At 32.0% G+C, this 11,571-nt stretch overlaps 1 protein-coding gene across 5 annotated transcripts in view; it reads right to left on the bottom strand.

The window, feature by feature from the left end:
• Positions 1–11,571, bottom strand: part of LOC138691027 (uncharacterized) — a 55,251-nt gene that overhangs the window by 15,387 nt on the left and 28,293 nt on the right. For 4 of the 5 annotated variants that reach the window (XM_069812676.1, XM_069812701.1, XM_069812683.1 and 1 more), the window contains 3 exons: positions 10,717–10,779; positions 4,817–4,904; positions 653–847 (listed from right to left, as the gene is read on the bottom strand). In XM_069812676.1, the coding sequence (XP_069668777.1) occupies positions 653–847; positions 4,817–4,904; positions 10,717–10,779 (346 nt within the window). The remainder of the gene's footprint in view (positions 1–652; positions 848–4,816; positions 4,905–10,716; positions 10,780–11,571) is intronic. The other variant, XM_069812710.1, reaches the window with a different exon arrangement.

Here is an 11,571-nt window from a genome sequence, read left to right on the forward strand (position 1 = left end):
CCCAACAACAGTGACGTCATGACACACTTTGAAATGAACACCCAGTATATACTTAGACTTCAACAAACAAAATTTGATAACACAATCTCAAGGGAAAAAATGGAACTCTCTGCATCATAATCCACAGTTGATTCCCGATTTACCACGAAAATCGTCTGTAGCTGCATTTAGATTGGCAACAGGCCATGATTGTTTGGCCAAACACCTGCATAGAATTGGAATATATCAGTCCCCTAACTGTCCATTGTGCAACTCAAACCAAGAAATGGATTCAGAACATCTCAAGATCTGTGCTTCAGTGGCTGGCCATGATAATATCTTTGAAAAGTATTGGAGTGCAAGAGTCAAATGACTTTATTGTTAAACGCCTGGCATTAGAAAACAACAACAACAACAACAACAACAACAACATATTATTTGCATCATAATATTAGCAACCTTTACTCTATAGCAAAATTAAAAAAAAAAAATTAACATTTTGAATTTTGTGTCATTGAATTCAAGTAAGAGCCCATGAAGAAAAACTAAAAATTATTATAATTATTAAATGCATATAATTTCCTGATAAATTGACTCCATTTATAGTTAATCATTCTAGATAGCTGCAATGCTAGACATTGGTTTGAATGTGTAGACCTGCAAGAGAACTCACCTATTGCAGGTTTGTACTTCTCTTCTGGTTCACTCTGATCGTCTATCCACCAACGCCTGATCGTCTTTCCCAAAGTGAAGAACAGCACGCAAATACACACCGCCACGAGACCCACGATCAAAAGTAACAACACTAAATAATCCTTGTTGTCAGTTTCCATTGATAACTCCGGTTTTGTTATTTTCTCTACAACTGCTAAAAATAAAATAAATATTAAATGCTGTAAATAACACACACTTACTACAGGTATTGAATATTTCACGTTCACATATGAAATGTAAGAGAAGGTAGTATAATGACGTAGTAAATAATTACAGATTGGTTATGCGAGAAAATATATGCTCTCAGCAACACTCATATCGAAGTAGTACTTCCCGGTATTCTACCCGCCTGCCTACAGCGATTTCTACTAACTAGGGAAAATCGTTGCACACAGTCAGGCTAGTATGAAAATCATTATATTTCTTGTACATTATTCTCTGATAAATTGACTCCTAGATACTGAATATGAATAAAATCCATCCAATAATTTAGTAGAAATCGCTGTACACAAACAAACTAGTACTAAAATTAATAGGCCTAATTACATGTACATCATTCCCTGATAGATTGGCTCGTAGATACTGAAAATGAACAAAATCCGCCAAATAGCTTAGTAAAAATCGCTCTACATAGACAAACTAGTACTAAAATTATTAGGCTTAGTATCATGTTAATAATTCCCTGATAGATTGACTCGTACATACTGAATTTGAATAAAATCCAGTAGAAATCGCTGTACACAGACAGACTAGTACTAAAATTATTAGGCCTAATTTTATGTACATAATTCCCTGATAGATTAACTGGTACATATTGAATATGAACAAAATTCGTCCAATAGCTTAGTAAAAATCGCTGTACATAGACAGACTAGTACTAAAATTATTAAGCCTAATTTCATTTTCATAATTCCCTGATATATTAACTCGTCTGAAAATGAACAAAGTCCGTCAAATAGCTTAGTAAAAATCGCTGTACATAGACAAACTAATACTAACATTATTAGGCCTAATTTCAAGTACATTATTCCCTGATAGATTGACTCGTACACTGAATTTGAATAAAATCCATCCAATAGTTTAGTATAAATCGCTATAAATAGACAAACTAGTACTAAAATTATAAGGCCTAATTTCATATACATTATTCCCTGATAGATTGACTCGTACATACTGAATTTGAATAAAATCCATCCAATAGTTTAGTATAAATCGCTATAAATAGACAAACTAGTACTAAAATTATTAGGCTTAATATCACGTTCATAATTCCCTGATAAATTGACTCGTACATACTGAATTTGAATAAAATCCAGTAGAAATCGCTGTACACAGACAGACTAGTACTAAAATTGTTAGGCCTAATTTTATGTACGTAATTCCCTGATAGATTAACTCGTAGAACACCTGTGGAGTAACGGTCAGCGCGTCTGGCTGCGAAAGCAGGTGGCCCGGGTTCGAATCCCGGTTGGGGCAAGTTACCTGGTTGAGGTTTTTTCCGGGGTTTTCCCTCAACCCAATATAAGCAAATGCTGGGTAACTTTCGGTGCTGGACCCCGGACTCATTTCACCGGCATTATCACCTTCACTTCATTCAGACGCTAAATAACCTGAGATGTTGATACAGCGTCGTAAAATAACCCAATAAAATAAATAAAATTAACTCGTAGATACTGAATATGAACAAAATTCGTCCAATAGCTTAGTAAAAAAATCGCCGTACATAGACAAACTAGTACTAAAATTATTAAGCCTAATTTCATTTTCATAATTCCCTGATATATTAACTCGTAGATACTGAAAATGAACAAAATCCATCAAATAGCTTAGTAAAAATCGCTGTACATAGACAAACTAGTACTAAAAATTTAGGCCTAATATCATGTTCATAATTCCCTGATAGATTGACTCGTACATACTGAATTTGAATAAAATCCATCCAATAGTTTAGTAGAAATCGCTATAAATAGACTAACTAGTACTAAAATTATTAGACCTAATTTCAGGTTCATAATTCCCTGATAGATTAACTCGTAGATACTGAATATGAACAAAATTCGTCCATAGCTTAGTAAAAATCGCTGTACATAGACTAACTAGTACTAAAATTATTAGGCCTAATTTCATTTACATAATTCCCTGATAGATTAACTCGTAGATACTGAATATGAACAAAATTCCTCCAATAGCTTAGTAAAAATCGCTGTACATAGACAAACTAGTACTAACATTATTAGGCCTAATTTCAAGTACATTATTCCCTGATAGATTGACTCGTACACACTGAATTTGAATAAAATGCATCCAATAGTTTAGTGGAAATCGCTATAAATAGACAAAATTGTACTAAAATTATTAGGCCTAATTTCATATACATTATCCCCTGATAGATTGGCTCGTACATACTGAATTTGAATAAAATCCAGTAGAAATCGCTGCACACAGACAGACTAGTACTAAAATTATTAGGCCTAATTTTATGTACATAATTTCCTGATAGATTAAGTCGTAGATACTGAATATGAACAAAATTCGTCCAATAGCTTAGTAAAAATCGCTGTACATAGACAGACTAGTACTAAAATTATTAAGCCTAATTTCATTTTCATAATTCCCTGAAATATTAACTCGTAGATACTGAAAATGAACAAAATCCGTCAAATAGCTTAGTAAAAATCGCTGTACATAGACAAACTAGTACTAACATTATTAGGCCTAATTTCAAGTACATTATTCCCTGATACTTTGACTCGTACACACTGAATTTGAATAAAATCCATCCAATAGTTTAGTATAAATCGCTATAAATAGACAAACTAGTACTAAAATTATTGGGCCTAATTTCATATATATTATTCCCTGATAGATTGACTCGTACATACTGAATTTGAATAAAATCCATCCAATAGTTTAGTATAAATCGCTATAAATAGACAAACTAGTACTAAAATTATTAGGCTTAATATCATGTTCATAATTTCCTGATAGATTGACTCGTACATACTGAATCTGAATAAAATCCAGTAGAAATCGCTGTACACAGACAGACTAGTACTAAAATTATTAGGCCTAATTTTATGTATATAATTCCCTGATAGATTAACTCGTAGATACTGAATATGAACAAAATTCGTCCAATAGCTTAGTAAAAAATCGCTGTACATAGACAAACTAGTACTAAAATTATTAAGCCTAATTTCACTTTCATAATTCCCTGATATATTAACTCGTAGATACTGAAAATGAACAAAATTCATCAAACAGCTTACTAAAAATCGCTGTACATAGACAAACTAGTACTAAAATTATTAGGCCTAATATCATGTTCATAATTCCCTGATAGATTGACTCTTACATACTGAATTTGAATAAAATCCATCCAATAGTTTAGTAGAAATCGCTATAAATAGACAAACTAGTACTAAAATTATTAGGCCTAATTTCATATACATAATTCCCTGATAGATTAACTCTTAGATACTGAATATGAACAAAATTCGTCCAATAGCTTAGTAAAAATCGCTGTACACAGACAAACTAGTACTAAAATTATTAGGCCTAATTTCATGTACATAATTCCCTGGTAAATTGGCTCATAGATACTGAATATGAACAAAATCCCGTCCAATAGTTTAGTAGAAATCGCTGTACACAGACAGACTAGTACTAAAATGATATTTCATGTACATCATTCCGCTATAAATTGACTCGTAAACACTGAATTTGAACAAAATCCGTCCAATAGTTCAGTTTAAATGGGTATACAAACACAAAATAGTACTAAAATTATCATAGGTATTTTATAATCCCCTGACGAATTGACTCATAAATTCTGAATATGAACGAAATGTATGAATATTTTAAGAAAAATATATTTACAAAGACAGACATCATACAATATGCATATCCAAACCACGATCATACCAATGATCTTCAAAATCTGAATTTAGCCTAGGTGGAAAAGTATGGGTTACTATAAAAATAGAAGAGGCAATTCAAATGTTAAACAAAAACAATTATAGCATTTTAGGAATATTTCTGAATTCAACTGTTAAAGTATTGTAGCTTTGTGTCTAAATAAACCAAATACATAACAATATACAACATTCCATTCCATACTAACCTATTTTGCTACATATTTCGTCTCCTGTACATTTGTGTTCTTCCCAAATTCCCGATTTCTGAGTGCAGGGGTGGTTTCTTATGCCTATCTGTGAAACAAGAGCACACTGTTTTAAATGTTGCTGCTTTTTCGTGCGATAGGTTATTTCTTTTACTGTCTCAGTCTCCCGTGAATGGAATTCTCTACCTCAGAAGATTAGGGGCTGCCAGACAATAACCACTTTCAAGAAAAGGCTAAACGATTTCTTACCGGCGGAGTCAAATTGAAGTTATAATTGAGGGGCTTAGAACAAAAAGCAGGTAAGTGACATTATTTAAAAAAACGAGTTAAGTGCGTGTTGTGATAGCCCAAAAGGATGTTTCTTTGGGATAAAATCAGGTAAGAGATCACACTATGCAGTGCTGCTACATGGGCATCATTTCACCTAACTAGTGTATAATATTTCACTGCATGTAGAACTTTAACTGTAATTTCCTCAAAAGTAGGTTTCCGTCACTTACCTGCTTTTTGTTCTAAGCCCCTCAATTGTGGTCGAGTTTAATAATTTACTTTAATTTAGGTATGACTATCATTACTATTATTATTATTATCATTATCATTATCATTATCATTATTATTACATAATTATTTTATTGGTGTTGTGAAGATGAAAACAATTGTTATTGTATTATATTAACTATGTATTATATTGTCTTGTATTGCAGTATTGTATTGCTCTGAATTGTATTGTATTGTATTGTAATAATTATGTATTATATTGTCTTGTATTGTAGTATTGTATTGCTTTGAATTGTATTGTATTGTATTAATTATGTTATATTCACAGCATTGTAGTAATTTTCTATCATACTGGTTGAGTGGAAAAGAAGGCCGAATGGCCTTAACTCTGCCAGTTAAAATAAACCATTATTATTATTATTATTATTATTATTATTATTATTATTATTATTATTAGTTCTCTAATTGAGGAAAATTAATATAAGAAGTGTAGCTCGGACTTTCTTCATTGCTGGTAAAGCAGTCAAAAATTTATATCGTTTCGATGTTTCGAAGGTTGTATCTACCATCGTCTTTAGCAAATGAAGAATGGTATCTTCACAGTCTAGTATATACAGTCACGAAGCTTGAGTTGTGAGGGTGCTATGAACAATAGACTGTGCCGGTACTATTTCGCATTGTCTATGATGAGGCGATATTAGCGATCCTAGTGGTTAGCAAGTACCCATGGATGCATATTTACTACGTATTGAGCTTCGTGACTGTATATACTAGACTGTGGTATCTTCAAGTACGGTACCTCTAACTTGTTTCTACATGGTGGAAGTGAAAGGGACGATAGGGTACACTTAAATGAACAGAAAACCTATATTACGTTTTGTGATTAAATGCACGGTTAATTAGAAAATTAAATTACAATTTTCAGCTGTCTGGCAACATCGCCGCTAACACACTGGTCTTTCTTCTCTTAAGAGGTCAAAGAACTAAGATCTGTTTCCCTAGGTCAGGTATGTGAAAGCAAAATATAGATAGCACTTGCCATAAATGTGGTTCGAATCAAAAGAATTTCAAATAACTTTTCTCGGAAGTTGCTGTATCATTCCAACCCCCTCATTCGAGCTCTGGCTACTTCAAATGAAATTTGATTAATTGTCTTCAAGAAACGAATAATTAAATTGGAACAAAAATCATTATCATGTCTTCCTATATTAATTTAAATAAAATGTAAAAATCAAATCATGACAAAAAAAATCTTCCGCAGCGACCAATGATCGACAGCTCAGCTGAGAATTCGATTGCTCGAAAGTTAGTTGCTAGTCTCTTGTCATAGTAAACATAATAAAAGCAAATATCTTACTATAATCACATTCTACTATATACAGTCGCGAAGCTTGAGGTGATTTTTTGCAAATCTCGTGATAAAGCGCTCCAAGCGGTTAGCAACTAGAAACAATAGACTGTCCACGGTCGACTTTGGACTGAATCGTATTTCCATCGAGTGCTAGCTCGTTGCGTATTTCACATTGATGCTTGTGAAATGTTCGTTATTGGTTGTAATGAAAATGTTAATGGCTAAAATACAATAATTGGAATAATTATATTTGGACATAGAAAAATTAAGTTTGTTTTAATGAAATTTATTGATCACGTTTTATTTTCAATTCTGATGGGATTATTATTGCTTAGGCCTACTTTTTTTTTCAAAGGATATGTTTTTAATTATAGCTGTTAATTTTGTTGTTATTTTTATTTGTTACTTTATTAGAGACGTAGAAAAAGTCTGTTACAATAAAATTTATTAATCACGTTTTATTTCCAATTCTGGTGTGATTATTATTGCTTAACCTCAACTACGTAAGCCTACACTACAAGTAGCGGTACACGTACGTAAGTTAATCCATTAATTCATATTTCCATTATTATTGTTGTAAAGGGAAATGCAAATTAATATTTATTGGTTTCATAGTTAATCATCGCTATAATCTTGAATGAGTGAAGCGATTATAGTAAATTTCAGTTCGTTTTGCACAAACTAAAATAATATTAACCTATTTCTTGCAGGTATCTTCGAGTTTATGGTGGAATTTAATATACTTCATTAAAATAATAAATTAACTTAATGCATTTAATATTTCAATAATGGAAGGAAGGTGTTAATTTTTCCAAAAGAACACAACGAAACTGTAACATATTTTGGCGTCTACTAGGAGAGAGATCTGCGATGATGAGGCGATAGTAGCGATCCTAGTGGTGGGCAACTACCCATGTTTGCATTTTAACTACATATTGAGCTTCGCGACTGTATATAGTAGACTGTGCTATAATAATACCGGACAGCTATCAGTTTTACGTGCGAACGACGATGGTGCTGCTACCTACCAGCCGGGATGAAGATACTCGCGAAACAACCTGTAATCAACTGCAATGTATATTGTTGCTGGGCTAGTTAATAGTTTTATTAATTAGTGCTATGTTAAAATGTCAGGGTATATATGTGCTGTTTGTAATTGTGACAATTGCAGCATTACAAATCGTACTTTAGATTTCCGACAGTTCATAAAACGTAAGTCAACAACATTCTTTAGTAGGCGTAATTCCTTCGTCTTTGTGTTGATAGAAAAATACAAATTAGTTTTTTTTATATTTAGACCTAATAAATAAATAGAAGTTAAAATGTATTGGATTTTAATGTTTTATCAAATTAAGTTTTATTGTTGTCCACATGCCTTTACTAATTATTACAAGCATCAAATTACTATCAATTTTATCTTTGCAGTTGTCATCAATGCGTATATAAAACATTACTGTAAATTCATTCCTAATATCAGACTGATTTTGTCTCGGTAAACCAAAGAAAAAATATGTAACAATTAATTACGGAAAGTAATATGAAGTATGCAATATTTCTCATAATATGCAGCTTTGATATAAGATAATAATTCTACATTAAATATTATTCAACATTTCTTAAGTGTATCATATACATATAATTCCACATTAGTAACTCACGTTTTAAACAACAGCCCGAATCAAGCTATGTTAATATTTGTATATGTGGACGTAATTCCATCCCGCTGCGCTAGATGTCAAGTCCGCGATTTTTCGCACTCACGTCAATGCTGCTAGTATACAGCTGTCCGGTATTATTATAGTAAGGTATTTGCTACTAAAAGCATTGGCTGTAGTCTGCTTCAGAAGATACCAAGTTTTTTTGTTTTGTTTTTGTTTTACTGTTGATTGCGTTTACTGTTTTTAAAAGTGTATCATTATTACAGTACTATAATAATATTTTCTAGTATAACCAAGAAGTAAAACATTGATAATTTGTAAATATCGAAAGTGTTTTTTTTTTAAGAACAATACTTATGACCGAAGTAGATATTTTCTTGTACAATATTTGAAGTGTGAGATAATATAATTTCAGTGATTTTAAAAATCGAATGTTTATAAACCTCAAAATATTAAAAATATCAATAGTTTTTAATGCATTATTCATTACGTGAGGGGGAAATAATGTATTATGTAATTAGCTAATTAGATATTTTACAATAATCATTTTAATATTATAGTTTCGAAGTAAACCGCTTGTATGAATCTATTTCAATACGAATATATTATACGACACAAGAGACTGAAATCTAATAAATATCACAATAGACTGAAATATACTACATATCTCAAGAGATTGAAATCTACTACATATCTCAAGAGACTGAAATCTACTACATATCACAAGAGACTGAAATCTACTACACATCACAAGAGACTGAAATCTACTACATATCACAAGAGACTGAAATCTACTACACATCACAAGAGACTGAAATTTACTACATATCACAAGAGCCTGAAATGTCTACATATCGTAAGAGACTAAACTCTACTACATATCATAAGAGACTGAAATCTACTACATATCACAAGAGACTTAAATCTACTACATATCACAAGAGACTGAAATCTACTACACATCACAAGAGACTGAAATCTACTACATATCACAAGAGACTGAAATCTACTACACATCACAAGAGACTGAAATTTACTACATATCGCAAGAGACTGAAATCTGCTACATATCATAAGAGACTGAAATCTACTACATATCACAAGAGACTGAAATCAACTACACATCTTAAGAGACAGAAATCTACTACACATCACAAGAGACTGAAATCTACTACATATCACAAGAGACTGAAATCTGCTACATATCATAAAAGACTGAAATCTACTACACATCACAAGAGACTGAAATCAACTACACATCTTAAGAGGCAGAAATCTACTACACATCACAAGAGACTGAAATCTACTACGTATCACAAGAGACTGAAATGTACTACATATCACAAGAGACTAAAATCTATTACATATCACAAGAGACTGAAATCTACTACATATCACAAGAGACTGAAATCTACTATATACCGTAAGAAACTGAAATCTACTACATATCACAAGAGACTGAAATCTACTACATATCACAAGAGACTGAAATCAACTACACAACTTAAGAGACAGAAATCTACTACACATCACAAGAGACTGAAATCTACTACATATCACAAGAGACTGAAATCTACTACATATCACAAGAGACTGAAATCAACTACACATCACAAGAGACAGAAATCTACTACACATCACAAGAGACTGAAATCTACTACATATCACAAGAGACTGAAATCTACTACACATCACAAGAGACTGAAATTTACTACATATCACAAGAGCCTGAAATCTCTACATATCGTAAGAAACTGAACTCTACTACATATCATAAGAGACTGAAATCTACTACATATCACAAGAGACTGAAATCTACTACATATCACAAGAGACTGAAATCTACTACATATCACAAGACACTGAAATCTACTACATATCACAAGAGACTGAAATCTATTACATATCACAAGAGACTGAAATCTACTACATACCACAAGAAACTGAAATCTACTACATATCACAAGAGACTGAAATCTACTACATATCACAAGGGACTGAAATCTACTAGATATCACAAGACACTGAAATCTACTACATATCACAAGAGACTGAAATCTATTACATATCACAAGAGACTGAAATCTACTACATATCACAAGAGACTGAAATCTACTACATATCACAAGAGACTGAAATCTACTACATATCACAAGACACTAAAATCTACTAAATATCACAAGAGACTGAAATCTATTACATATCACAAGAGACTGAAATCTACTACATATCACAAGAGACTGAAATCTACTGCATATCACAAGAGACTGAAATCTACTACATATCAAAAGAGACTGAAATCTACTACATATCACAAGAGACTGAAATCTGCCACGTATCATAAGAAGTTGAAATATATTGCTTTCTATAAAATACTGAGATGGATTACTCACCGTAAGACACTGAGATTTATTATCGACATTTTTGGTGTGACATTGGATTTCATTTCTATCAGCCTGTAAGAAGAATATCTTATTAATTATTGTTCAATATTCTTTATGAAATATATTCTTAATATGGCGTATATTCCGAATTTTGTCTACTCTAAATATGTTACGCTCAATTAAATTGTTGTATTTTAAAAATAACGTGAAACTTTTCAAAATTATGTCTTATACACCTATTAACAAGTCTTTGCAGTTGTACCTGGTAGACAGTATGAGAAATAATTATATTAGCGTATATGATATATGAAGGGTTCAGGGCCATAGTGGGCCAAGCGCCATTTAATAAAGACGGAGAAAGCGAGGGGTTAATTTAAGTGAATACCATAGTTTAATGAAGGTTTACTTATCATTTAGTTTTAATGTCTATACTTTATATTTCTTGTTGTATGTTTCCATTGAATTATGGTAATAACTTCACTTTAACCCTTGTTTTCTACGGTTTTAGTAAATGGCGCTTGGCCCACTATGGTTCTGAACCCTCCATATCTGATGAGTCGCATTGCTATTGAAACAATCAATATTAGCAGCAGCAGTAGTACTTACAATAGTAGCAATAGTACCAGAATTAGTAATAGTAGCAGTAGTACTACTACCAATATTAGTAGTAACAGAATTAGTAGTAGTAGCAGCAGTAGTAGCAGAATTAGTAGCAGTAATAAGAATAATAATAATAATAATAATAATAATAATACTTACTTACTTATGGCATTTAAGGAACCCGGAGGTTCATTGCCGCCCTCACATAAGCCCCCCATCGGTCCCTATCCTGTGCAAGATTAATCCAGTCTCTATCATCATATC

This window comes from Periplaneta americana, chromosome 2 (genome assembly GCF_040183065.1).
Source record: "Periplaneta americana isolate PAMFEO1 chromosome 2, P.americana_PAMFEO1_priV1, whole genome shotgun sequence".
Lineage (NCBI taxonomy): Eukaryota > Metazoa > Arthropoda > Insecta > Blattodea > Blattidae > Periplaneta > Periplaneta americana.